Source organism: Lycorma delicatula, chromosome 1, assembly GCF_047948215.1.
Source record: "Lycorma delicatula isolate Av1 chromosome 1, ASM4794821v1, whole genome shotgun sequence".
Taxonomy (NCBI): domain Eukaryota; kingdom Metazoa; phylum Arthropoda; class Insecta; order Hemiptera; family Fulgoridae; genus Lycorma; species Lycorma delicatula.
Genome location: NC_134455.1, coordinates 251,751,367 through 251,777,866, shown reverse-complemented (window position 1 = coordinate 251,777,866; position 26,500 = coordinate 251,751,367). Strand labels below are relative to the sequence as shown.

Sequence of the window (26,500 nt, the reverse complement as noted above, 5' to 3'; positions counted from 1 at the left end):
GTGGAAGTGGCATATGTCCTGGCGAGAGTGGATGCCCAATCTCTGCAATGACTCCAGGCTCCTGCACACCAAAATACTCAGGGCTCTCATGCACCGACATAAATGGGTCCTTAACTACATGCTTGCCATCATGAGGAGCATGTGAAAAGTAGAAAGGACTCTGTTACACTACTATTACTTTGACCCTGGCCACAACATAGCCAGCTGTAAAGGTGGTGTGAATCCATTTTCTTAATTATTAAAATTTTTCATACCTGCAGGTGGCCGAAAATCCAGTCCTTTTATTGAGGCCAGCAGGTGGAATCAGGCCAAAGAAAATTCTATCTCCAAGGGAAAACACTCAGAGCCCCATTAGCCAGAATTATGAATAGTACACGCTTACAGCTGTTTCCACCCTGAACTTGGAACGCAGATGTTGTGTTCCAGATGTGGGGATTATCTACCTCAGGGCATTATAACAATAACAATAATAATAATAATAATAATAATAATAATAATAATAATAATAATAATAATAATAGTAATTATAATTATTATTATTATTATTTTTTAAAAAACTAAAAATAAAAACTTATTTATATCCAACAAAATAGAATATGAAACAAAAATCACTCTATAGATTAGACAAAAAAGTACCAGCAACAGAAATATGAGAAATAGAAAAAACATTAAAAAATCAAAATTAGCATCCAAGAGATTCTATGAGTTTGAAAAAAATTAAAAGCTGTTTGGCGTGTGCTTAAAAACAATAATGGTGCTACTTCATAAGCGGAATAATTGCATGTTTTTCAAGTATAAAAATGCTTATAAGAGAAAGCTAGAGAATTACTGATCAATCAGTTTCTTCTCGCTCATCTGTAAATTATTTTAAAAATTTCTTTAAACCAACAGTCAGTTTTACTAGAAGAACACCACCATGTTAATATTAACAATGAAAAAAAAAATTTCAGTGAACATACCATATTCAAAAAATAAATATTTAAACTTCAAAATGTAAAGAATATAACATATAATATTTAGCTTCTAAATTTTGAAGAAGGACTGAATTCAATTGAAGTTTGGATTACTGTGAAATTCTACCAAATCAAGAAACACATATCTCTGTTATTTAGAAAAATCTGTGAAATGCCGGATTAGGAAAAACTCACCTTTACTATTTGCAACTAGTTCTTCCTAACTATTTGCAGCTGGTTTATAGTGTTAAGCACACTGCAACAGGAGAAGAATAGCATCAGTAAATGTAGAAAAATTATTAATTTAAAATTTTCTAATTATATTAATCTGAAAGCAATAATTATCAGAAGTAATATACTAGTAATATCACAATGAAAATAAAGAAACATTTTTCTTGAATTGATTATTTTATACTTGTTTTTAATATTATATTTGGGGTTATTATATGTTTTACAAGATGCAATTTAGTAACAATGATAATAAAGTTAAGTGTATCACAAGAAATCTCTCTTCAAATGAACATTCAGAAAAAATATATGAAGTAAAAACATTAAAAAAGTTTTTTTTTTCATTTTTAATAATTCAGTGATACAAAAGGATTAATTATTAAAAAAACAAATTTAAATGCAGTTTTATTACTTTATTATAATTTTTTTTTTAAATAATAACATTTTTAAGAATAAATTTAAAATTGATTATTGTTTAAAAGTCTTTGCTTTATTCTAAAATTTTATTAGTATTTTGGATTTGCTTTGTTAAACCAACAAGTAAAGGAATATAGTATATAAATTCAATCAACTTACAATGAAGCCCTTTAAATCCATATTTCAGCATTTAAACCCTAGATAAAAATTAATACTCATAAAAACAAATGTTTTATTCCAAGTAAGATTTTAAACCTAAATTTTCAATAAAAAATCCTTCATTCCAATCAGATTGCAGAATTATTCATTCTTTTTCATAAATGAACAAATTATATCTAATTTACAGAATTTTATTTTCAAACACTATAGATTAATACAGTGCTTAGTAATAATTTAGAAACTATTTATTGTTATGGCACAGATATTGAAGAAAAAAGATCTAAAATTATTTATTTACATTATAGAAGTAAAGATAAAAAAAACTATATAATACTCATAGTCAAGTAACTGTTACAATCAGAAAGTACTGACTTGTAACTGGTTTACAGTCATCTGTTATTTAACTGCTGTTCATAATAAGATTTGTATGCAAGACTGTGTGAATTTTCTTCTTCTTTAAAAGAAATACGTGGATTATCTTGACCTTCTATAGTATGAAATGTAGTAGGTACTCGGCGATCTGGAATAGAGTATCCTTGTAGATTATATTTGTGTGGTGGGCTATGATAATAATCACTATGTCCATAAACTCCATAGTTTTGATGTACATCTGGTTTGCATAATTTAAAAAATGCTATTACACCTGGCACAACTAAAGCCAGGAATCCAAGCACCTTCTTAAATGAAGCCAGACCTAGAATTAGAGGAAGAAATAGAAGCAGCTTCAACTTGAATAATTTTAAAATGATCAGCATCGGCACAAAAAGCTTTTTCAATTTTGTCCTAGCTGAAACACAAATCAAATAATCATTAGATACATTTATGGATACTCTTTTAATAAATGAAAAATTAACTTTTAAATAATACAGTTAACAATTATTGAAATCAGAACTATAAACAAGTGATTACAGTTTTCTGAAGTGTTTATATATTAGAGAAAAACTTTGAGCTATAAATAAAAGAAAAATGGAAATTTGATTTGATCTATTTCTCTTCTTGCAACTGATTTTCATCTCTATCACATAAACATATTAGTAAAAAAACAAAAATATGTTTTATATTTTATGAAAATAATTAAAATGAAAACAACAACTATTTACATAAAACAGAAATTACTGAAATAGAAAGTTAATGTTAATAGTTATACCACAAATTACAAACCAGGTAGATGAAAAGTAACTTACACCCTCCCCTACCTCTTTTTATAATTGAGATAACTGGATGCGATTTGCAGCATTCTTCCTTGTACTGAGGGGCCAGTTCAATTTCATTTTAAGAGCTCCATGAGATTAGAAAAACTATACAATTAAAACTGAATTTCATTTCATAAAAAAATTTAAAGAAAAACATTTTTATTTCCATAGTTGAGAAAGTCAACCACTGATCAACATTTAAACAAAGGTAAGTTACATTTCTCAAAATTTACATTCATTGCTGATTTTGTTATCATAAGCTACAGATGTTATACTCAAAGTTTAACTGCATTAATGTTATTTTTAGATCAGGTTTCTTTTTTAAAAAGTAAGCTTAAAAAAGTTGAAATTACAAAGATCAAAAAATAAAAAAATTAAAGATATCAACATTATAAAAAACCTTAATTTATATTAAAAAAGTTTAATCTGACTTAAAAATTTGGTTTTGTTTTTTAATTTAGTTAAAAAACCATAATCTAATATTTTTCTAATTCAAGACAAGAGTAGAAATAGTAGTACTTTTATTTGGAGAAATAAAAAAATACAAAGGAATAGCTAATGCATTTAATGTGCAGCATCCTAATTATACAATTTCCAGGATCATAGTCACCAATTTAATAGAAAAACTTCAACACTGGTAGCATTTTAGTTCATAAAAAGCCTGGCCGATCCAGTACAGATGAAGTTCTTGAAGGAATATTAGCAGAAATCTCTATTAATAATTAACAATCAACAAAAGTAAATAGACAAAATAATAATTTATCTAGTTGGTCAGTACAAAAAATATTAAAAAACATAAATGCCATTCATACAAGATTCAAATAGTTAAAGAACATATTGAAGATGATTTTGATAGGAAGGTTGAATTCAGTGAAATTTTGACACAGAGATTATTTCTTGCTTCAACATATTGTTCACTGATGAAGCCTAATTTACTTTAAATGGTGCTCTTAATAGACATAACATCAAATACTGATCCTAAGAAAACCCTCACTGGTATCGTGAAAGTCATACCCAGCATCCAGAGTGGTTAAATGTATGGAGTGGAATAATAATAGCTGACACACCTCTTAAACCATTTCTCATTAATGATAAATTAGATGGTGATTGTATTATTTGTGCTACTGCTAAATTAACAGATAATTCCAGCTCTCAACAATTTGAGTGAGATAGCTAGTAGACCAAAAACAGACAATCTTTATCTAAGAGAAGATGTGATTTGAGAGATATGTTTTTCCATTTAAATTGTGCTCCTCTGCACCACACTTGCAACATTAGAAATGTGTTGAACCCGCAGTTTTCTAATTGGTGGATAAGTCAATGTGATCAGCAAGGTCACCTGACCTGAATCCCCTTGATTTCTTCCTGTGTTGGCATTTAAAATCGACCATTTATAGCTCATAACAAACTTCTTTTGAAGAATTAAGGAAATACATTCAGATAGAATGTAGCAAAATTTCACTAGAACGTTTTCAAGATGTGAGAGTAACTTTCAAGCAGCATCTGTATTACTGCATGGAGGAACAGGGAAGGCAGTTCAAACATTTATTATGTGATGAGGAGCAATAATATTTTTTAAACTAAATAATTTTATTAGGCGGTATTTTAATCCCATAAAATTACAAGTGTAGGACTTTCATTAAGTAAAAGGTAAAATCAATTGCACATGAAAAACTAATTAAATTGCAAACTGTTATTTACTAACGTTAAATTAAATTATTCATGACTAAGTTTAATTGAAAAAAGTCTTTGAAAAATTTTAATTTAATTTTTTTTTCAATTTTTAATTAACTTAATAACAAATTGGTCACCATTTTGGTTTAAATAGTCAGAATTTAATTTTTTTATACTATTTTGCTTGTCTTACAAAGGCCTTTAAAACAACATAACACATGTACCTATGTCCCATTTAAAATTTTTGAGCTGTCCCTATCCTCCACCTTCCTTGAAGGCCAATACTCTAAATTGGGGCTTACTAACTTAGCCTCTCTTATCGGATAAGAGTTCCAAAGAGAGAATCAGGATACCTCAAATAACAAAAAAATGAAAGGGGACTATATAACCATAGAGTTAGCTATCTAAAATACATTATTAGCCGCCATTTTGGATTGGGAGATCAGAATTTAGTTTTTATTGTATTATTTTTCTCATACTTTAAACTGAAATATCAAATGACTATTGGTCTCATTTGAAATTTTTGAGTTGCCTCCATCCCCCGCCATACAGTATTCAAAAAGAGTGAATTATACATTCTTTGAACAGCCCCTTGGTACAAGGAAGAATGCCACATACCAATACAGTTATCTCAATCATAAAAAGAGTGAGAGAATCATAACAGAGTGAAAGAGAGAGGGAGAGAGATATTAAATAACAGATGTTTTGTGAGTTTGAAATAAACTGTAAAAAATTTAATTAAAGAAATTTAAGTATATTTTTAAAGGTTTCCTTGAAAATATTATATGATGTAATTTTTTCATATACTGGTAGGTTATGAGGAGTATCTTACAAATTGATTGTCAGATAAGTTAAAAAATTTTAGCGAATAATGGAAACATAAAAATGTACACAATGAATAAGGTTCCTGCAACTTTCAGGAAGCAGTTAGTTTGCTAATTTAGGTGTGATGGTAATAGAAGATAACCTAAATAAACATAAGAACAGAGATTAAAAATGATAGCTACTGAAGGTAAAGCAGACGTAGATACAAAATCCACTTGATCGAAGCGAATGTAGTAATAAATCAAAGGAATGGCTGACGCGACATGTTTTCAAAACCCGATTTCGATATTGAAAGAAAGAGTGAAACAATAAACAGCAGATAACTATAATTTTGTTGAGACGTGAAACTACATTTTATAACTAAATTACGGATTGGTTTTTTGTTTTATTGTAATTGTAATTTTCTTTCCATTGTTTTTGTCACTGTAAAATCATATAAAAAATGTGAAGAAAAATTTATAGAATCATAAAATTACTTATATGTAAATTTAAGAATTTAAAAAAACCTTTTCCTGAATGAAACATCTCAGGCAGAACACTCAGGCATTTTACAAAATAATTTTATGTAGTAAAAGTCAGAAATGTTTTAAAATAACAATGTGTCAGTTTATTGTACAATTTATGGAATCTCGCCTCTCACAGTTAATGTTTTCTATACAACACCGTGTGCGAAAAACCGAAAAGATAAAACCAGGCGTACCTAAAATATGTTCTAATAAGTTCCATCGTTTAAATCTTAATACATTCTAAGATTTAAAAAATTTTTTTAAAGAGCAGTACTACAATTATTAAGGACATGCTAAAAAAATTTAAAAAATAATTTGACAAAAACTTTGACAAACGTTTGTGTGCTGCAAAAAGGTTTTAAATTTTATACTTATTATTATTATTATCGTTATCGTTATCATTATCATCATCATCATCATCATTATTATTATTTTTTATTTATTTTTTTATCCTTTGAATTTTTATGGGCATCGACTGCTAAGGTCATTAGCCCTCGTCATAATCTTTAAAAGAAACTACTATCACCATCTGGATCGTCATATGTAAGGGTGTAAAGGGCCCTTACATTTTATTTAAAAGCACAAACTACACAAAACATTTAAGACATAAAGACGAGGACAATCACAAACACTTATGGGGTGTAAAGGGCCCCAATATTAAAATTTGAGATAGGTTCACAAAAGACCATTAAATTAAAATTAAAATTAAAACTTATCATACCACATCTTTCCTTCTTTCTTCTACGAGTCTCATTTATAGTTTGTTTAAGCACCCTCGGGGCGATTAACAAATATAAATTTGTTAATCGCGAGTGACCGATTCTAAGTCTGGTCACCGCTACTTGTTCACGGCGAATCAACTTAAAGTCGCTTTTCCATTAATAAGGAGAATTTTAACTGAGTTTAGTTTTGTATTTAAACTCCTCCATTCAGCGTTCCACTTGCTTCTTACTATGTTTGTTAGACGGTTTTTAACATCTGCCACTCTTACAGGAAATACATCCAAATCATCACAGACTGTTGCCTTTCTGGCAGCTTCGTCTGCGATTTCATTACCTGTAATACCAGCATGCCCCGGAGTCCATACAAATACGCATCGCTGTCCTCGTTGTTTTAGTGCGTATAAAATGGACAGGATGTTTGCAATTAGGACATCCTTAATGTTATTGTTCCGAATTGCGACGAGTGCACTTAATGAATCGGAACATATTAGCACTCTCTCTTCGCAATAGTGTTCAGTGTAGCGAAGAGCTTGCTGAATTGCAGTGAGTTCTGCCGAGTAGACACTGGCCACATCTGGCAGTCTCCAAAAGTGGGCTTCTTCATTTACATATATCGAGCATCCAACACCATGTTCGGTTTTAGAACCGTCAGTATAAATTCTAATATGTTCTTCGTAACTACTGACGGTTGCCAAAAATTTCTTGCTGGATGATCACTGCTGGTTTCTTTTTTGTTTATCCTTGAGAGAGATCTAAACTTGTATTAACCGCTGGCAAGAGCCATGGCGGTATTTCTCTAGTAGAAATCGCTAGTGTCTCTGGTATAGCAATTTCATATTTTCTTCTTAATTCGTAATACCTAATTCCGGCTGGTCTGGAATAGGTAGCACGATGTTCATATATTGCAGCCATAGGATGATTCATAAACAATTTATTATTTATATGAGCAGGGAAAGCCCATACATTTGCTGCATATCTTAACAAAAGGATCTCTCTTCTATAATGTAGTGGCATTATTCCGGCTTCAGACATCAGACTAGCCGCCGGACTTGTGCGGAAAGCGCCTGTTGCATATCTTATTCCGTTATTATGTACTACGTCTAACTTTCTTAAGTGTGACTTTCTAGCGGATGAATATACAATACACCCGTAGTCTAGTTTAGATTGAACCAATGCTTTATACAATCTCAATAATGTCTCTTTGTCTGAGCCCCAATTTAAGTTCGATAAACATTTTATAATGTTTAGGGCTCTTTTGCATCTATCACTCAAGTCCTGTATATGTAATCCCCATGTAAGGGATTTATCCAATACTAATCCTAAATATCTTACATTGTCTTTATATTGTATTGGATTATCATCAATTGTCAACGCAGGACTTTGATGAGGAATTCTCTTCCTACAAAAGTGTACACAGCACGTTTTTTCTGGTGAAAATTGGAAACCGTTATTCTTTGCAACTTCATTTAGAGCATTGATCGCTCGTTCCAATTTGTACCTCACCATAGCAGTCTTGTTGCTGGCATACACAATTGCCAGATCATCAACATAGACGCTTTTTCTGATTTCTGCTGGAATGGCTAATATCAATTTATTGATGGCAATAGTAAACAAGGTACCGCTCAACGGCGAACCTTGTGGTATGCCATTTTCCAAATTTCTTACAGATGAATATTCGCTACTGACTCGTACTTGGAAGTACGGTCATTCATATAGTTGCTGAGCAGTATAGACAGATTGCCACGAATGCCCCATTCATGTATCTGGAGCATTATACCATGACGCCAGGTCATATCGAAAGCCTTCTGAAGGTCAAAGAAGACTCTGACACAATGTTTAATGAAGCTGTTATATATAAGTCCTCTAAGCTGATCATTTGATCAGTGGTAGAATGGCATTGCCGAAAACCTGCTTGATACGGTGATATCAGGTTTTCTTTTTCCAAAACCCAGACGAGTCGATTATTAATCATTTTTTCCAATATTTTCCCCATAGCACACGTCAAAGAAATAGGACGATAGCTATTGGGTCTGTTAAATTTTTATTTTCCTTTGGTACTGGAACAACATGAGCTTTTTTCCACTGCTGCGGGTACGTTCCATCCCGCCATATTTTATTATAAAGCTCTAATAATCTACGCTTTGCAGTGGTATTCAGCTGCCTGATCATATTATAGTGGATTTCATCCGGACCAGCAGCTGTGTTACCTGATTTTTCCAACGCTTTCGCGAATTCTTCCATTTTAAAGGGTACATTATATGAGTAATTATACTCAGTTTTGAAGTTTAGTAGACCTTCAACTTGTTCTTTTTTAGTGCGAAAATCTTCTTCGTAGTTGGCCGTTCTGCTGGCCTTTTCGAAGTGATTGGATAACAGCTCTGCAATTTCATATGGAGTGTCTTTTATTTCATCTTCATCTTGAAGGCTAGTTGTGGGAGCAAAATCATTGCACCCACAAATCGCCTTCACTTTCCTCCAAACATCTGATGCAGTAGTAGTTTTATCAATGGATGACACGTATTGCTGCCAGGATCGTTTCTTAGAATCTATCATGAGACGTTTTGCATTCGCCCTGTATTTCTTAAAGTCAATAAGATTTTCTGTGGTAGGACGTTTCTTAAAGGCGTTATAGGCTCTTTTCTTTCTTTTTATAGCTTCACTTATTTCATCGTTCCACCATGGAACGGGTTTTTTCGTAAGTTTCCCAGATGTTTTGGGAATATCTCTTGATGCCGACTCAATTATTGCATTTGTTATGGCGTCGACATCGTCTCCGATAACTCCAGTTGTTTCTGGGAGTATCGTTCTCGCTGTGAAGCTCATCCAGTCTGCCTTTTCAAATACCCATCTTTTTGGGATGTGGTATATTGTTCTTGTAACATCAGTTACAATTTGCACCGGGAAGTGATCGCTTCCATGCAAATCGTCTATGACATGGAAGCTATACCTCGGTGCTATCGATCCGCTTATAAGTGCAAGATCTATACAGGACGTCGATCCATCTCTGGCATTGAAAAAGGTTCCTGATCCGTCATTTAAAATAATAAGTTCTGAATTCATCAGGAACCCTTCCAGTTCTCTTCCACGGGGATCTACTCGAACCGATCCCCAAAGAGAATTATGAGCGTTAAAGTCACCCACCAGTAGGATAGGTGGGGGAAGCTCGGAAATTAGTCTTGCTATGTCATCCTTATTCCAATCAAAATTCGGCAAGTATATGCTGCAAACAGTGATCTGAAGCGGACGCTTCATTCTAACGGCGACCGCTTGTAGGTTTGTGTTTAGAACAACCGCTTCGGTGGTAGCTCTAGTCGATGTTAATATAGCTACTCCACCTCTAACTCTTACATTTGGCGGTTGATCTCGCCGAAATATATCAAATCCTTTTAATTTAAAATTTTCAATTCGGCGGAAATGCGTTTCTTGCAGACATATACACATCGGGTCTACGTCGTGTACCAAGCGTTGGAGCTCATGGATGTTTGAAACACATCCATTGATGTTCCATTGTACAATCGACTCGCTAATTTTTAATTAAATTATGTCCTAGGTTTTCCTTTCGGCCATCCTTTTTTTCTTTTCTTCTCCATATTGCGAACGGCATCATGTTCGCGGAGAACGTCGTCGCCGGTGTAGTTCCGGTCTCCGAATCGGAGACCACCGAAGTCGCCGACGACGACGGGCATGGATCGGCGCCGGTTTCTGGCGCCGATTGAGAGGCGGCAACCTGGCCGCTCCCTAACACGGGGGGGGGGGGGGGGAGTGGTCACCTGGGGGGGAACCGGCATATGTCCTGGCAGAGAGCGGATGCGCAGTCTCTGCACTGACTCCAGGCCCTTACACACTGAGGCTTTCAGGGCTCTCATGCTCCGAACAACATGGGCACCTTAACTACATGCTTGCCATCGCGGGGGGCATGTGGACAACGAAAGGTCTCCGTTACACCTGCAAATAACTTCGACCGTGGCCGCCACATCGCCAGCTCTAAGTTTGGTATATGTCCACTTCCTAATCCATAAATTGTTCATATCATGCAGGTAGCCGAAAAATCCAATCCATGAGGGGACCTGAAGGTGGAAACAGGTCAAAAGAAAAGCATATCCGAGGAATTTACTCGGAGCCCCGTTAGCCAGCTATATGTATTGTACATAAGTACGGCTGTTACCGCCCTGGACGTGGAACGTGATGTTGTGTTCCGGACGTGGGGATTACCTACCTCAGGGCATTATTATTATTATTATTATTATTATTATTATTTGATGGTACGCACAACTTTTATCTGACAAAAAACAGATTACAGAAATTATTAAAAAAAAAAAAAAAAAAAAAAAAAAAAAGAATTGAACGACAAATATAAAATCATTTTATCTTCCTTTGTTTTAATGAAAAAAGTTTATTTTAATTTTTTAAAATTAAAATAGATTTATTTTAGAACGATTTATTTTATATTAACGATTTATTTTAGAAAGATTTTCTCTTGGAACGACTTAAAGAAAAATGCTATGAAAGAGTTTGTATAGACTCAAGTAGAACCATATCCGACGGTTACTTAGTAGTAGTAGTAGTATAGATCCTGTTCACGCTTCCTATAAGTATGGTGAAAGTAACATTATACTTTCATAAAAATAGAAAAATAAAAAACAGGTTGGTAACCAATACCACCTACTATCGAATAAACTTATTATTCATGAACTTTTCTTTGCGTGATTCATCGTTGCAATAATAAGTAACAAAGTAACTGAAGAGTAACAAATGAGAATCACTTATAAAATATGGGAACATAGCGGAGTATGTTTCTTTTCTTACTAGTTACAAAACACAATATATTACTTTTTATAAAAGGTCAACTTTGCATGTCACCTAATACATACAGTACAAAATACATACATAACCTGTTCGTTGATATATTTTTAATTATTTGGAAAAATTGGAATGTTATATTTGTTGTTAAATCAGTTACACATTTCTTATGCATAACAAAAGGAGGTAAATTAATAATATTAAACATTTTATGAACGATGAGCCCGTCTCAAGGATTTTTAATGTGTCAGAGTTTATGTACAAATGAAAATTTGTAAATAGCAATCCGATATAATTTTAAATTTTATATGAAAGTAAAAAATAACAATAAATTTGATTTTATTCCGACTAACAATTACGAATAGGAAAAATAATATTTTAACTACTCTTTGTATTTGAAAGAATGTGAAAGTTTTTTCAATTGAGTTAAAACTTATTAAAAAATATGCAAAGTAGATGAAGAAACTGACAAATAGAACGTCTTGTTATTTTTAGTTTTACTACATGAAATATAATCGAAATAGCGAAGGAGAGTTAAATGTTTTCATCTGAACCACTAGATTCTTTGAAAGTACTTCAAATAATGAAATAAGAAAGTAAAAGGAAAAACAGTCTTATTTAATGGAAAGTTAAAATATATTAAATATTCAATTTCATTTAGTTATTTTAGAATAAATTACCACACGGTTGATATAATTCGTAAACTAATTAGCTTTCGTAATTAACAGCTAGATTAAGGAGATAAAAACAGTATCTGTTAGCATGAAATATATAATGATCACTACGATAATTATTCGTACGAGGTATTCGTTGGTTTTGAAATTTTATATTTAACACAAACTCGTAGTTTGTAAGTTTATCACAGGATTCAATAGGTATAACCAAAAATGATGCGATTTTTTAGGCGTTTTTCACGCGAAATTAGGCGTTTGAGAAATAAAATAAATTTTCCACAGAAAAACCTTTTAATGCTTAAAATATTTATTAAAAAACGAAATTAACAAACTAATTATCTCGTATTAAGAAACTGCATATTCAATACATTTTGAAAAATTCGAGTTCCAATCATTTTTTTTGTAAGCTATTTTCTTATAATGTTAAATGCGTTATTTAAATTTTGTAATATTTCTCCGGTGTGATACCTCCAGTGTTCTATATTTCTAATCTTCAGCTTATCAGCCGATAAGAAGAGCATAGAATACTTACCTTTCATTCTATAGAATACTTTCCTTATGACATACTAAGAACAAAAATGTCAGTGCATAACAAATGAAGGGATATTTTATAGGCCACTGCACATCGCTAAATTGATCTCAAAAATTACATTAGCAACCCTCAACAAATTTCTCACACGCAATGCATGCTTTGTTCTGCAGTACGAGTCGTACCTTTTTGAAACTAGACATTGTCAGTATTATGCTGTTCACGTTGATGCTGAAATAAAACCTCGATAATCTAAACATATCGTTCCTCAGTAACACTGATTGAATATCTATTAATATTATCTGAGAAATAACGATCTGTAATGCCCCCACTCTGATAAGACTCCGAACAACTTTCTCTGAGTTCAATCTTCGTTCATGAAGATTTCTCAGATCTGTTTATGATCATAAACAAAAAATTCTGCTTGTTAACAAACCTGAGATATAAAAACTAGTTTTATAAGATATCAGTAACATATTTAAAAGCAATAGATTTTTTGGATTAACTCCTGAATTTTAAAGAGCAAAATATACGAGGTAATTTACTTCGAACAATAGTAACTGCATGATTTGAATTTTCTGAGGATAAAAATAAGAATCTAAGTGAAGGATACAGTGAAAGCTGAGATTAGATCATTTTAAAATGCGAGTGCTTTCTTAAACGAGACGGGGAATTTACTGTACGGCAGATTATTACTTTTTGCATTATTTTTAGTAATGCGAATGGTTTTCAATAGCTCAGTCCTCTTCCACATTTCGAATCTGTATCATTCCACTTTCTTATTACGACAGAATAGTTTGTGAAGTTGAAACTGGTCCACTGTCTAGGTCAGAAAAATGTTGCCCAAGTGTTTGCTAAACTTGCACTACACTTTCGCTCTTTGTAAAACAATTCGAATCAAACACGATGTTGAATACTGAGTTCCCCCATTTTAGTAATGTTCAAAACTATTAATAATTTAAATTAAATTAGGGATTTTAAAGTTAAATATGTATTGAACGATTTTAGTACAGATGAAATTGAAAATAATGAATATTCCATTAGTTCAAATTCTCAGAGTACAGAGTAAATAGAATACTTTAGATAATTTACCCAGTTAAAATATAAAAATTATATTAAAAAAACCTAATGGAAAATAAACAAGAACGGTAATACATTTTTAGTATTAAAAATATATTAAAAGTGAACTTTCCGTTACCGATCAAGACTTTAAATAATGATTTTTTAAAGTCTTTACTTCATAAATTCAAAAAAATGTTAATGTCATAAAAGTTTAACATTATTTAACGAATTTTTTGGTGAGAAATTTTACAAATTAAGGTAAGAAAACTTAACGTCAATTTCTTTCAAATAAGTAGTATTTCCAATAGAGAATTTTTTATGCAATTCTGTATACATTCTAAGGATTTAAAGTCAAATGTTATAACAAAAACTTTTTCTTTTTTACGCATTTTAATCGAGAACTAAAATTGTAAAAATTTTAGTCGCAAACAAAAAATTAATAAAATTGTAGAGTTAGAGTTAGTTAAATGGTAATTTAACTATTCTAGCTTCGTTACGTTAACCAACAAATTTGGTTAACAAACTTGTAATTTCTAAATATAATATTTTTTAAATTTCTTGTTTAGTTATTTATCAAACGAAAATGAAAATTAGAGTGTATTACGTTAAATTAGGATGACGGTATTTACAATACTTTAATAAAATTATGTTCGTTGAATTTACTAAATATCATACATAACATATAACCTAAATGTTTTTTTAAAATTATTACATGCGTATATTTCGTATATTTTTACATTTAACTAAAAATAGTCAAAACATTAACATTAACTTAAATGAATTTTCAAACACATTTTATTGCATTCTAAAATGTTGAATAAGTAACAAAGATAGGAAGGACGTAACATTCTTTATAAATGATATATTCTTTGGCCTAGTGTAATCGCGTATGCCGTAATGTTGTACGCAATTTTGCAGCGATTTGTAAACAATTGTGTCGGTCAATTCGGTCATTGACCCTGCTGACATGTTAGTTTCCACGTAGGTTGAACGTGTCGCGTGAATTACACAAGGTCATAGTAAAAATATTCTTCCTTCATTTTCATTACTTACGAGTAACTCTCTGTTCTCTGGTGTCCTACAACTACTAACCGTATTTCTAAAAAAATGAATAAATTTAACGAAAATTATCATCATGAAAAATTGTTAAAAACACATTATATTTGTTTGTCATTTCTAATAAAAATTAATAAATTATTTAGCTTTATTGTTTAGTGCAGAAACAATATTACGATAGAAATGAGAATCTTTGAGAGTTAGTACTGTATTGCGGAAGTTCGTTTTCGGTTCGTAGGGAGAAATCGTAAGTACGTGTTCAGAGTGTCGAATTTTAAATTGTCTTCAGTATTGACAATATGTTTTCAAATGTCGCATTGCTAACCGATTTCCATGCGTACACATTCTAATCGAAATGTTAGTAAAATGATGTGAAACATTCTGTTTAATTCATGTGCCTCCGACATCATATTTAAGACATTCGTATCTAAACAAAAATCCCTCAAAAAACCTTTAACCCTTAAGATCCCTTGAAAAAATAAGCCTTCAAAAAAACATGTATCTCTACGAAGATGAACTTCTTCCTTTTTTTGAAGTGTAGAATTTCCCTGCTACAAGTAATTTGAGAGGAGTTGCTGTTTTCTTAGTTTTTATTACGTGACTAGCTAATGTGATCTGGTATCTTTAAACTCTAACCGGTTAGAGGAAGGTTCGGGGATCTCGCTTCCACCAATCGTTAATTTGATAGTTGAAGTTTGTAAGTTATGGTAGGTGGTCGTGGTTGGAAGAAGTCATAAGAAGGCAATAGTAAGTTGTGTAAATACACTGATGTAAATGTCTGCCGAGGCATTTACATCGGTGGCATCGGAGGCCAAACTGATGACTATGATGTGTTATCAGGTTTAGAGGGTCTAAAAGAAGACTTCCGGTAAAGCCCATCAGAACCAGGAATGACGTGAGTGGCGTGGTGACCGGGATCGTCACAAGGCGGGTGTCTTCTCCTAAGGGAATGAGGATGTTATTACACTTCAGTTTGCGTACTGTAAGTGAATTGCGTAACAAACTGCAGGTTTTTAATAGCGTAGAATAAAGGTATGACGTTATTTCTACTCTGAATTATCCCCTCATTACTTGCAGTTTCTCCGAATTCGTCATAATATTTTTGCATAAATAGTAATATTCCGTTTTAATCTAACTCATTCTTTTCATCGACCGCTAAGCTTTTCAAAATGATAGAAGGAAGTTTTGGAAACTGTATTTGAAATAGATGTAATTTATTTAATTACTTAATTTTAATCCAAATATTTTAGTCGTGTAATTAATAAATCAAAAACGTAATTTGTAGAACCGCAAACAGTTTTTTTAGGTTTTCAGATTTACAACAGTACATGAGAAAACATTGAAAAATAAATTGAGAATCACGTGAACTAAATAGAACTAGAACACTAGAACATATTACGTTAGCACGACGGTATGAGAGCTTAGGAATTTATAGTTTAGACACGCTTGGATAGAAAAGATGAGACGAATACTTCTATAATACCAGTATGAATCACATTCAGTCTGAAGGTCGTTTTCCATTTATATTACAGCAGTGTATACAGATGTAAACATCATTAACAAAAAGAACAGAAATTCTAATAAACACGACTCCTGGACTCTACTAATGATAATGACACTATATTTCGATATTTAATTATTAACAGTTTGTTTATCTATCCTGAACTACACTATTTTTCAATTCAGATGTTTATTTAACACGTTCCGACATGTCCGGTTGTAATATGAATATATATTATAATCTTCATGAGATATATCTAAACGCTTTTATGAACCATTGTACCCTGTCTTTAACCTGTTCATCCCCAGACCTAGAAATATTTTAACTTGTACAAGTACTATCGTTTATACTTCCTTGTACGCGTACAAGGAATTATACTTCCTTGTACGCGTACAAGGAAGTATTATAATCGCGAAAAATTTCGGTTTTCAGATTTCAACGGAAATATCCATTTCGACCAATTTCGGTGTGACGTCTGTACATACATATGTGCGTATGTATCTCGTATAACTCAAAAACGATTAGCCGTAGAATATTGAAATTTTGGATTTAGGACTGTTGTAACATCTAGTTGTGCATCTGTCTTTTTGATTGCAATCGAATGGTCCAAAAGTGTTCAAAAAAGTCCAAAATCCAAAAAGATTTGGATTTTTTACTTTTTTTTTAACTGCAGTAATAATTATTAATGATGTATTATGTAATTCACAGATAGCGATTTATAAGAAATATGTAAATGATCGCATGCAGAACTAACACCAATATTTATTGAAATATTGTAGTGATTATATTGATGAGCTGTGAGTTTATTGATATTTATTTATCGATAAACACTCAATTTCAAATTATTTCAACTGTTACTCTAAAACAACAATAAAGAATTTAACTTTTTGTTACTTCACACTTCAGTTTCATTGTTTGTAACGGCCACAGAGTTCTGTAACTTGAAGAAATTTAAATCATATGGTAAACATTTCAGGTTTTTTATTCAAGTTTAAATCAAAATACTTAATTAAGCAAATTTGCAGCTGAAAAGAGATGAACTGGATTTGAAAAAAATTGTTTTATCTTTATTTGATTCAAAGCTTGTTCTTTTCAACATAAATTAAGATATGACGAGTTTTATTAATTTCTGTGGTTCTCAATAATTAAGGAATTTTCTCAACAAATTAAAAATCGGTCTTACTACTTAAGAATAAATATTGAACAGGTTACCGAGATTTCACGTAATTATTAAATATTCTTGGCGTAAACTACCATTTTCTAACTTAGGCTGATCAGATAAAACCCGCTCAGATAATAATAAGCAAATTGTTTCTTAAATAATTGTTATTCAAGGACACTATATTTTTTGGGCCTTTGAAACATGAAATATAAAATAGTGAACATGAAGAGGAACTTCAATTCCAAGCAATATAAATCAGCGATTAACTGAACTGTTGTTCAAATAATAATTCGCTTTCATTAAGTTAGAATAAATACGATTGCTGATAACAGTGTACTATTTTATGTACATAAAGTATTTCGTCTACTTTTAATAAAGCGTTAGTTAGCAAGTTAAGAGAATAAATTAAACTCGACAGACCTTTTTTTAAGAATTCATATTATTAAAAATATGAACTCTAAAAACGAAACGTTTATAGTCTACATCAGTAAAAACACACGTTTCTACAAATTCTCATCATAGATATGACAGAAAAATGGAAGTACTGTATTCTACTAACTAGGTTGAAAATATAAGTACCCTAGATGTACAAAAAAACACAACACATAAAACTTTTATTTCCTGAAAATTAAAAGTTCGTTAAATGAAAACAATATTATTTCAGCACATTTATAATACTAAACAAAATAGTATCAATTAATTAAGAAATAAATAAGTAAAACTTACAAAACGGGCTGTCATTCTTATCCTCTAGTGTGTCTAATTCTGAATAAATTTCATCAACAAATCTAGGTGTATATCGCCCTTGTCCGGTAATATCATCGGGTACTTCGATTTCAAACGCCGTTGATTTAATAAATCGTTCCATCTTCCTCATTATAAACTTAACAAATTGATCCCATTCTGGTTCATCTGCCCTCGATTCTGTTGAAAATTCATATGGCTCTCTTGACAAGAGCTGCAGATGATTTTTTGGCATCCGCGTGAGGCTAACTTGATCGGAGAGAACATACTTTTCCTAAAAGAAAAAGCATCCTTTTAAAATACGTCATATGGGAATTACATAAAAATACGGTCTCAATTTCATACTAAATTCATTATTTCTAACTTACAAACAACACAAATAAATACAGTGGATATCTGTTAACAAATTTTGTATTATAGATGATTAATTAATACGCTAAAAGATAATTTTTAACTACTTAGGGGATGAAAAAGCATAAAATGCAGAATATAAACCATTCATATTGCATAAAGCCGTTAAATATTCCCGTAAACCACAGTATTTTTGGTATAATAAAAGAATCGTCAGTAATCACACAATTACAATTAATTTTAATTGTAAAGCTAAGAGCCATATTATCTCCTTAACACGGCATTTGTACACCCTTTTAGAATTTCTTTTTTGTTCCATTTATTCAACTGTACAGTCATCGTTTAATCCAATTTTTTCAACAACTGTTCAATCTCCGGCTCAAAAATTAAAAGTTTTTTGGAGTTATAAAATGTAAATTAAGGCATTAAAATTTAAAAATAATTTACGTTTAGTTAAGATCTTAAGTTAGTTAAGATCAAAATAAATATTCTCAAATAATATTACAAACTAATTATGAAATAATGGCACACAATAATTTATTGTGTTTTTTTTTATGATAATGAAATTTTTTATTCATAAAGATTGTATTTGTTTTTATTCAGAAAAAGAAATAGAATTACACAAAACAATACAAAAAACATACCGAATGAAAATTTAAATCGGTAAATGTAAGAACATTCAAGGGCAACACATAATGTTTGTAATACGCTGTTTTAATTTAACTTGCGTAACTTGGTGACAGTAAATGAAAAACCGTGACGTAGGAAAGTAAAAGGATACAGCTACAACAAAAAACAAATAATCAGACAAAAGGGAGAGTTGTAAAAAACTGGTAAAATAAAACTTGCTAATAAAGGCAGGATGGTAGGTGTGAATTAATACAGCTTCATTTAAAATGTATTCACAAAAGTACACAAAGCCCATAAAACACATTTACTAACTGTTTACTCACTTTTTTCCTGTTTAGCCTCCGGGAATCATCGTCAGGTGTTTCTTCAGAGAATGATATGTATGAGTCTAAGTGAAGTGTAGTCTTGTACAGTCTCAGTTCGACTGTTCTTGAGATGTGTGGTTAATTGAAACCCAACCAGCAAATAACACCGGTATCCACGATCTAGTATTCAAATCCATGTAAAAATAACTGACTTTACTAGGACTTGAACGCTGGAACTTTCGACTTCCAAATCAGCTGATTTGGGAAGACGCGTTCACCACTAGACCACCCGGTGGGTTAGACATGTTGCTCACTTTTTTTTTTTTTTTAACCTCCGGGGCCGCAGTTAAGCATTACTGTACAGAGGATGAGATGAATGATTTGTAGCGTGTGTGAAAAATGCCATGCCTGACCGGGGGATTCGAACCCGGGACCTCCGGGTTGCTCACTTGTGGAGAAATAAGTTAACGTACTGTTAAGTAAAGACCAGCTGCTTTTATTTCTAACCTAAAAAGATGGCAGATCGTTTAATTGACCTGTTGTTTTTCATGTTCCAAAGCAACATTATAAAATCCAGTTTGTGGGTTTTATCTTCGCACGATGACTAATATTCATTAACAATTCTATAATTATTAATTTTCCACGTTAATTAAAAGTCAGAAAACTGAAATGTTGTGATTTATGATTTAAGAAAAGACAAATTAAGGCGATAAATCCATTTCACTATTAAACTTTTTCTTCAATATAAGATTACAGAATTGAGGCGAGATTAGTTTTAAAATAAATAAGCATGATGAAGATGCCTGGAACGAATCGACCTTATCCATTAATATTAATAATAGTCTCAGGATAGATACAAGTACCCTGAGACTATACAACCATTTGTATTTATTAATAATCTTACTGTCCCTTTACACTTTAAGAAAATCATATTGCTGAATTCATCAACTTTAAAATTTCCTAAGTTTTATGAAACATTTTTTGTTTTTCGTTTTCCGTTCACTTCCAACTCATTATTGTTAACGTGACTATTGAAAGATGGGTACAAAAGTTTGAAGACTCTTGACTGACGCCTCAAATTAATTCTCATTTTAAACCAAAACCACAAATTGAATGATGAAAAATTAAGTAATATATGTGTTTATGTACTATTTTTTTTAAACCAGTATAAGTCAAACCAATTTCCCTCTTACAGTGGTATAACGTATTACTGATCTGTGACCTCTAGTAGGCTACATAAATTAATGAATTCTGAAAATTCATTCCTTTTAGCCATTCAAAATGCAATATTTTTCCCTTTCTACTGAGGAAAACTTTTCCAAACATTCCAAATATGTTTCGGTATGGCCTAATTGTCAATGTTAGCACTTAAGTAACTTAATAATAAAAAGTAACTATTCCCGTAACATGGGTTTAACTGTTTAATAAAGAACGTTTGGTTTTGTTATTAAATGATACTTTCATATTATTTTCCTGTAATAATTTCCATTTCCTTATTCCAGAAATATTTCAAGTCACTTTTGTTGTCGTATATGCACTTACTCTTTCTGATTTCTTTGATGTTCAATATTTATAATTCTATAAGTTGAAATCCTGATCTAAGACTACTTCAGGTTTGCCAAAATATATGAATTTCCTGGTTAAGTAACAGGTGACACGCGGGGTAAGTCAAATGACTGCCATCTCACTGTCGCTAAACTATGAATTTCCTGGTTAAGTAACGGGCAACACGCGGGATAAGTCAAATGCTGCCATCTCACTGTCGCTAAACTTTGTTACTACCCCTTAGACATTTCTGTTCCCTCTGCCAACGGGATTTCTTATCATTGAGCCGTCATCTCTAAATTTAGGCACACGTTCTAAAACTGGGCACTACTATCCGTTACCAAATGAACACAAGTGATTTTCAAAGTTAATATTCCCCGTCATCACCATCACATCCATTGATTATGTTCAGGTCTTATTGGAGTACTTATTAAAAAGGTTTTACTGGAGTGAAGTTATTAAAAATAAAATTTATCAAAAATTTCTGTTTTATTATTTCATATACCATTCTAAAATTATCTACAGTTTTCGCGTGTTGGTGTTGATTTTATGTCAACGTTTATTACTCGAATATGCTTTTCAATTTATTTACGGTAAAATTTGACTCGCAACAAAAAACTGTGATTATAAATTATTAAAATTATTATTACAAATAATTTACTTTTTTCACATTCTTTACAAATATTTGTAAAAGCACTCCAACTCGAACCAGTTTTTAAAAACAGACCAAACATTGAGTTTATTTCTTAAAAAAGCGACATGTATCAACCTTGTGAATTTGGAATAAGGTATGTTTCACTGGTGCATAAACGACCTCTACTTTTTTACTGATGATTGCAAGGATGCGAGATCTACCATTTAATAATACTTGCCATCAGCTGCAAAATACTTTGAGCATTGAGTTTGATATACCATCTATCAGAAAATTATTTTAATTCTCTGTTCCTCTACTTCTCGAAAGGCCTGCTTTTCAAAGAGTTATGTATCTTATACCTTGATTGGTTCTATTAACCTAAGTATTACCGTAATATAACAACAGGTTTTTCATCAATTAGATAACTAAATAAGTTTGAGAATAAAATTTTCTCATTTGCACAATGAGGTTATAGTTGGAAGAATGAGTTATATCCTTACACGTTTGCCTATCTATACAGATTTATTTTTGACTGCTATAAGTTAATTATTTTTAGTCACTTATCATTATTTTGTTTCTTACATAATTCATGCACTTTTATTTACTTTGTTTATATGGGATATTAAATTTATTAATTTACTGTCGTTTTTACTAAGTCCTTGTTATATTTATATATTTCGTTAATGGGATATAATGTGTCGTGATTAAGGATCATTATCCAGCACATTGCATCTAGGATGTTTCATTATACGAGATAATAGTTTTCGTGTATTTTTTATTAAAACTTTCATCTTTATTCAACTTCTAAAGTTAACCTATATAGCCTGTAGTTCGGTACGTAATTGTCGATCAACTGTCAGCTGTTCCTGGTAACAACAGCGGGATGACATATGCAAGTACGAGTTTACAGACTGTCAGAAAGCGTGGGTCTTTTATATCATGAAGAGATCCTAGAAAAATGTCACGCCGAAGGCTGATTAAGAAAGATATTGTCGACAATATAAGTGACCTTTCCTGAGTGAAGCTGATACTGACGGCGGATTCCTAAACGTATATGCTACCATGGCAGTCTGTACCGCTACTACGTACACCGAAGAAGTCGCATACTCTTTTACCGATGATTTTCTATTATCTAATCAGTACGAACACCTACCGATTGAAGTCACTAAAACAAATTAATCAGAAGAAGCCTGTTAGGTCCCCGCCAATTGTTATCTACGGCATCTAAGGAATAAAACTTTACAAGTTAATATAGAAACAGTTGCGACTAAAAATGACTACGTGTACGGATAATTAATAACAAACAGTTGCGAATAATTTCGAAGACTATGACTAAGTTAAGTGAGCAAAGTTGTTATTCGTGATCATCATTTTGGCTTCCAAAGTGGTCATTTCACTATCGAACAAACACATAGGATTACTAATTTCATTATCAGGTGTTTGGAAAGGGAGAAATATTTTTCGGCAGCCTTTATGGAAGTCCATCAGGCCTTTAAACTACTTTATAAACTCAAGTTGAGCTTGTCTCAGCCGTTTTTCTTGATCTTGCGTAACTACCTAGATGGTCGTTTTTCTCAGGTTAAATATAATTAGGAGTTGTCTAACCTTTTTGACATTCCGTCAAGAGTTCCAAAAGGTTCAGTTCTGGGACTGATTTCGTACTCCACCTTTACTGCAGACCTTTCTGGACTAGGAAGAACTGAGACCATCGTTTGCTGTTGACATGGCGAGCTTGGTAGTCGAGACGATGACCCAACGCTAGTCTCGGCTAATCTGTAATCTGAGTTGAATATAATCAGCGGGTGGCTAACTAAATGGAAGATAACAGTTAATCCGGTGTAATCAATTCATGAGATGTTTGCAGTGAGAAGAGGAGACTGCAAACGAGTCCATCTATACGGTGTTTGCATCCCACATTTTGAACATGTGCGGATTTTACATCTAAACCGTTACCTGACATGAAAAAAATATGCGAGAGAAAAGAGAAAGCGACTGAACATTAAGTTTAGGCGGATGTACTGGTTGCTAAACCGTAAGTCTCAGTTGTCATTGCCTAACATCAGTTTGTTAGGCAAACTTGTTTCTTAAAAATATACAAGTTTATTTTTTAAACCGGTTTGGAGTTACGGTATTCAACTTTGGGGTACAACATACCCCAGCAACACTGAAGTTATTCAACGGTTCCAGAATAACTTATTCGGGAACATAACGGAATTGCCGTGAGGAACAACGAGTTACTCCTACATGTAACGCATACTATTACTTATATGTATTCTTTTTTGGAGGTTTCAATGGATATCTCTCTTTCGTGTTATTGTTTTGTGATCCAATTTACTTATGGGTTCTACATATGTGGTTTCTATGTACGCGGTATACTCCGATTCTCATTGTAGCTGACATACAACGCACCCAATTAAAATAGCAGTATATTTTATACATCCGATTTATATTTTATATAAAGAAGAAGCAAACAATACAGACCTTAACCTTAAATACAAAATACAAAATGGATAAAAAAAAAAGTATGATTTTGGCTAAATTCAAGTAATCGAGAGCACAGTCGCATACACAGATTACGTAAGTTTGGACTTAAGATTGAAAACAACTAATTTAAAACATCAAGCAAGATTCCTCCCAATATTAACATTGTTAAAAGTAATTTCGTATCTGAAATGTGAACTTTTAGTTTCTAAAATAAAATTTTCCAGATTTTTAAAGTGTTAGAATTTATATTTTTCTTTAATAATATTAAAATAAAAAAAACATAAGCTTTAACAACAGCCCTAGGCATATATTACCAATCACTTCGGGGAGTTTTGTTATAAATTTAAACACAAGATGATATTTGTGCGCTGTAATTTTTTAATGATTTTATTATTTTAAATTACCAGAAAATAAAGAAGTGAGATGAGAAACTTAAATTTTTAATTCTGCAAATATTGTAATCCACACAAACATGTACGTACACTCCATTATTACATCCTACGTATATTTTTCATATTTTACTAAGTAGATTAACTTTCCACAATTAGCAACGATTCTTCCTTTCCAATCTCTCCCACTTTCTTCCCGAATTACGTATAAAATATTTGGGCCTGAAAGTTATAAAAGTACGTATTTAATATTTTTAGTTATTAATATTGCACCATTAAGATAGTGTTTTTGTGAAAATTATTCCGATCAATTTGCATCGTCACCGTTTGATATCGGGACTGTTTAAGTAAATCCGGATAAAGTTATTCGATATATACTGGTACAAATACCCAGCATAAAAAAATTGTACAATCAATAATACATAAGAATTCATAAGACTATGAAAACTTAAGCGTATATCACGATAAATTTCCTCAAATCTTAATATCAAAATTACAAATAAAATAAAATAATTACAACTTATAAAAGTCAAAAATAGATTTAGGAAACTGGCAAATGAACCAACAAAAGGACGAAAAACGTTTAAAGAATCCAAAATAATCGATTTACCAGCCAGGCACTGTATAACATACAGGCCGATACTACTGATTAATTCAATAATATTGAATTATTAATGGGATACATTTTTTAACTAATAATAATAATTTAAATTAGCCTGAATTATTTATTATTCATGTACGAGCGCTACGTAATGTAATCAATACAGTAACAACTCAGCAATATATAATCAAGAAAAATATTTATAATATTTTCCATAATTCTGTTTTCCACAACACCTACTGAAAAAGAAGTATACGAGTCAGAAATACGACATGCCGATTAGCTTACCTTATTTTTATTTGGATATATTATATTATTTTAACGAAATGTTTTATAAAGATTACAAAATGTTCTCAGTCATTGACTATAAATATATTGAAAAATAAGAACATTATTTTATGAATATGATAAGTCTCAGCCTTGGAGCATGTAATAAATAATTAATTATTGTACTTTACCTGAAGAAAAAAATCATCTAGCGTGGACAGTACGCGATGTTTAAAGCACTCATAAAGATCTCCATCGAGGCAAGCTTTGTTAGCTTTCGCTAAGTACGGATCTGTTTGTTGCGGAGTTTCAAGTCCAAGCCACTCGAGTAAGTTTTTACTCTGACGGTTTTTAGTTGAATTAGAAACTGTGATGTTGACCGGCTCGGCTCTTAACACGCTGAGTACAATCAGACAAAGCCAAACGTGTTTGGTACCTTCCATGTCACGACCGTTAGTTACAATGCCACACTGCACTATGTTCTCGTAGGAAGTTCCTCTCTGACTGAACCTTCTACAGCTACAGCGTATCTAGCGAAACAATAATACAAACATTGAAAGTTAACTGACCCACATCTTCTGACGTCTAGCATAATATATAAACATGACTTCCACCGGACGATTATAACACGTGCTCAGTAAATCATTCATTATTACAGCGTCCAAATTTTTTAGCAATGAAATTTTTTCAGAATTGTAATTCCATTCAGAATTTTTTTATTATAAGTTCATAAAATAAAATGATGGGTTGATATGTATTTTTAATAACTGTTAAAATTTACAATTTAACAAATTCGGTGGGAGGGGAATAGCACACTCGTTAGAATATCAAACAGATAATTAATTGACTTTTTCAAGTGAAATACTATCGATAATCACTTTTCGATTATACTATAGTTCTACAATGAAAAACAGCCACATTACAGAAAGTGCTTTTAAGATGGAAATGCAATTAAATTCGGCAACGATATACTCCATTACACTCATTAGGAAATAATTACTGTCTTCATTAAAACAACGCAAATATAAGTACTTTTAATTTCGAATTTAAAAAAAAAATTATATAAATTAAAAAGGGGTAATAATTAAA

The 26,500-nt window shown here is 31.7% G+C and overlaps 1 protein-coding gene across 1 annotated transcript; it reads right to left on the bottom strand.

Annotated features, from left to right (window-relative positions):
- Nucleotides 1-1,632: 1,632 nt before the first annotated feature.
- Osi2 (DUF1676 domain-containing protein Osi2) lies at nucleotides 1,633-25,902 on the bottom strand. Its single transcript, XM_075354857.1, has 3 exons — nucleotides 25,603-25,902; nucleotides 18,188-18,479; nucleotides 1,633-2,544 (listed from the first exon to the last, which is right to left on the bottom strand). Exons 1-3 carry the CDS (start codon nucleotides 25,852-25,854, stop codon nucleotides 2,147-2,149), a joined length of 942 nt encoding a protein of 313 aa, XP_075210972.1. The 5' UTR covers nucleotides 25,855-25,902; the 3' UTR covers nucleotides 1,633-2,146.
- Between the last annotated feature and the right edge of the window lie 598 nt (nucleotides 25,903-26,500).

Coding starts and splice junctions, on each gene's coding strand:
- Osi2 (XM_075354857.1), bottom strand. CDS start 25,854: ATGGAAGGTACCAAACACGTTTGGCTTTGTCTGATTGTACTCAGCGTG. Junction 18,480..25,602: donor TAGATGATTTTTTTCTTCAG/GTAAAGTACAAT, acceptor TTTTTCTTTTAG/GAAAAGTATGTTCTCTCCGA. Junction 2,545..18,187: donor TAAGAATGACAGCCCGTTTT/GTAAGTTTTACT, acceptor TTTGTGTTTCAG/CTAGGACAAAATTGAAAAAG.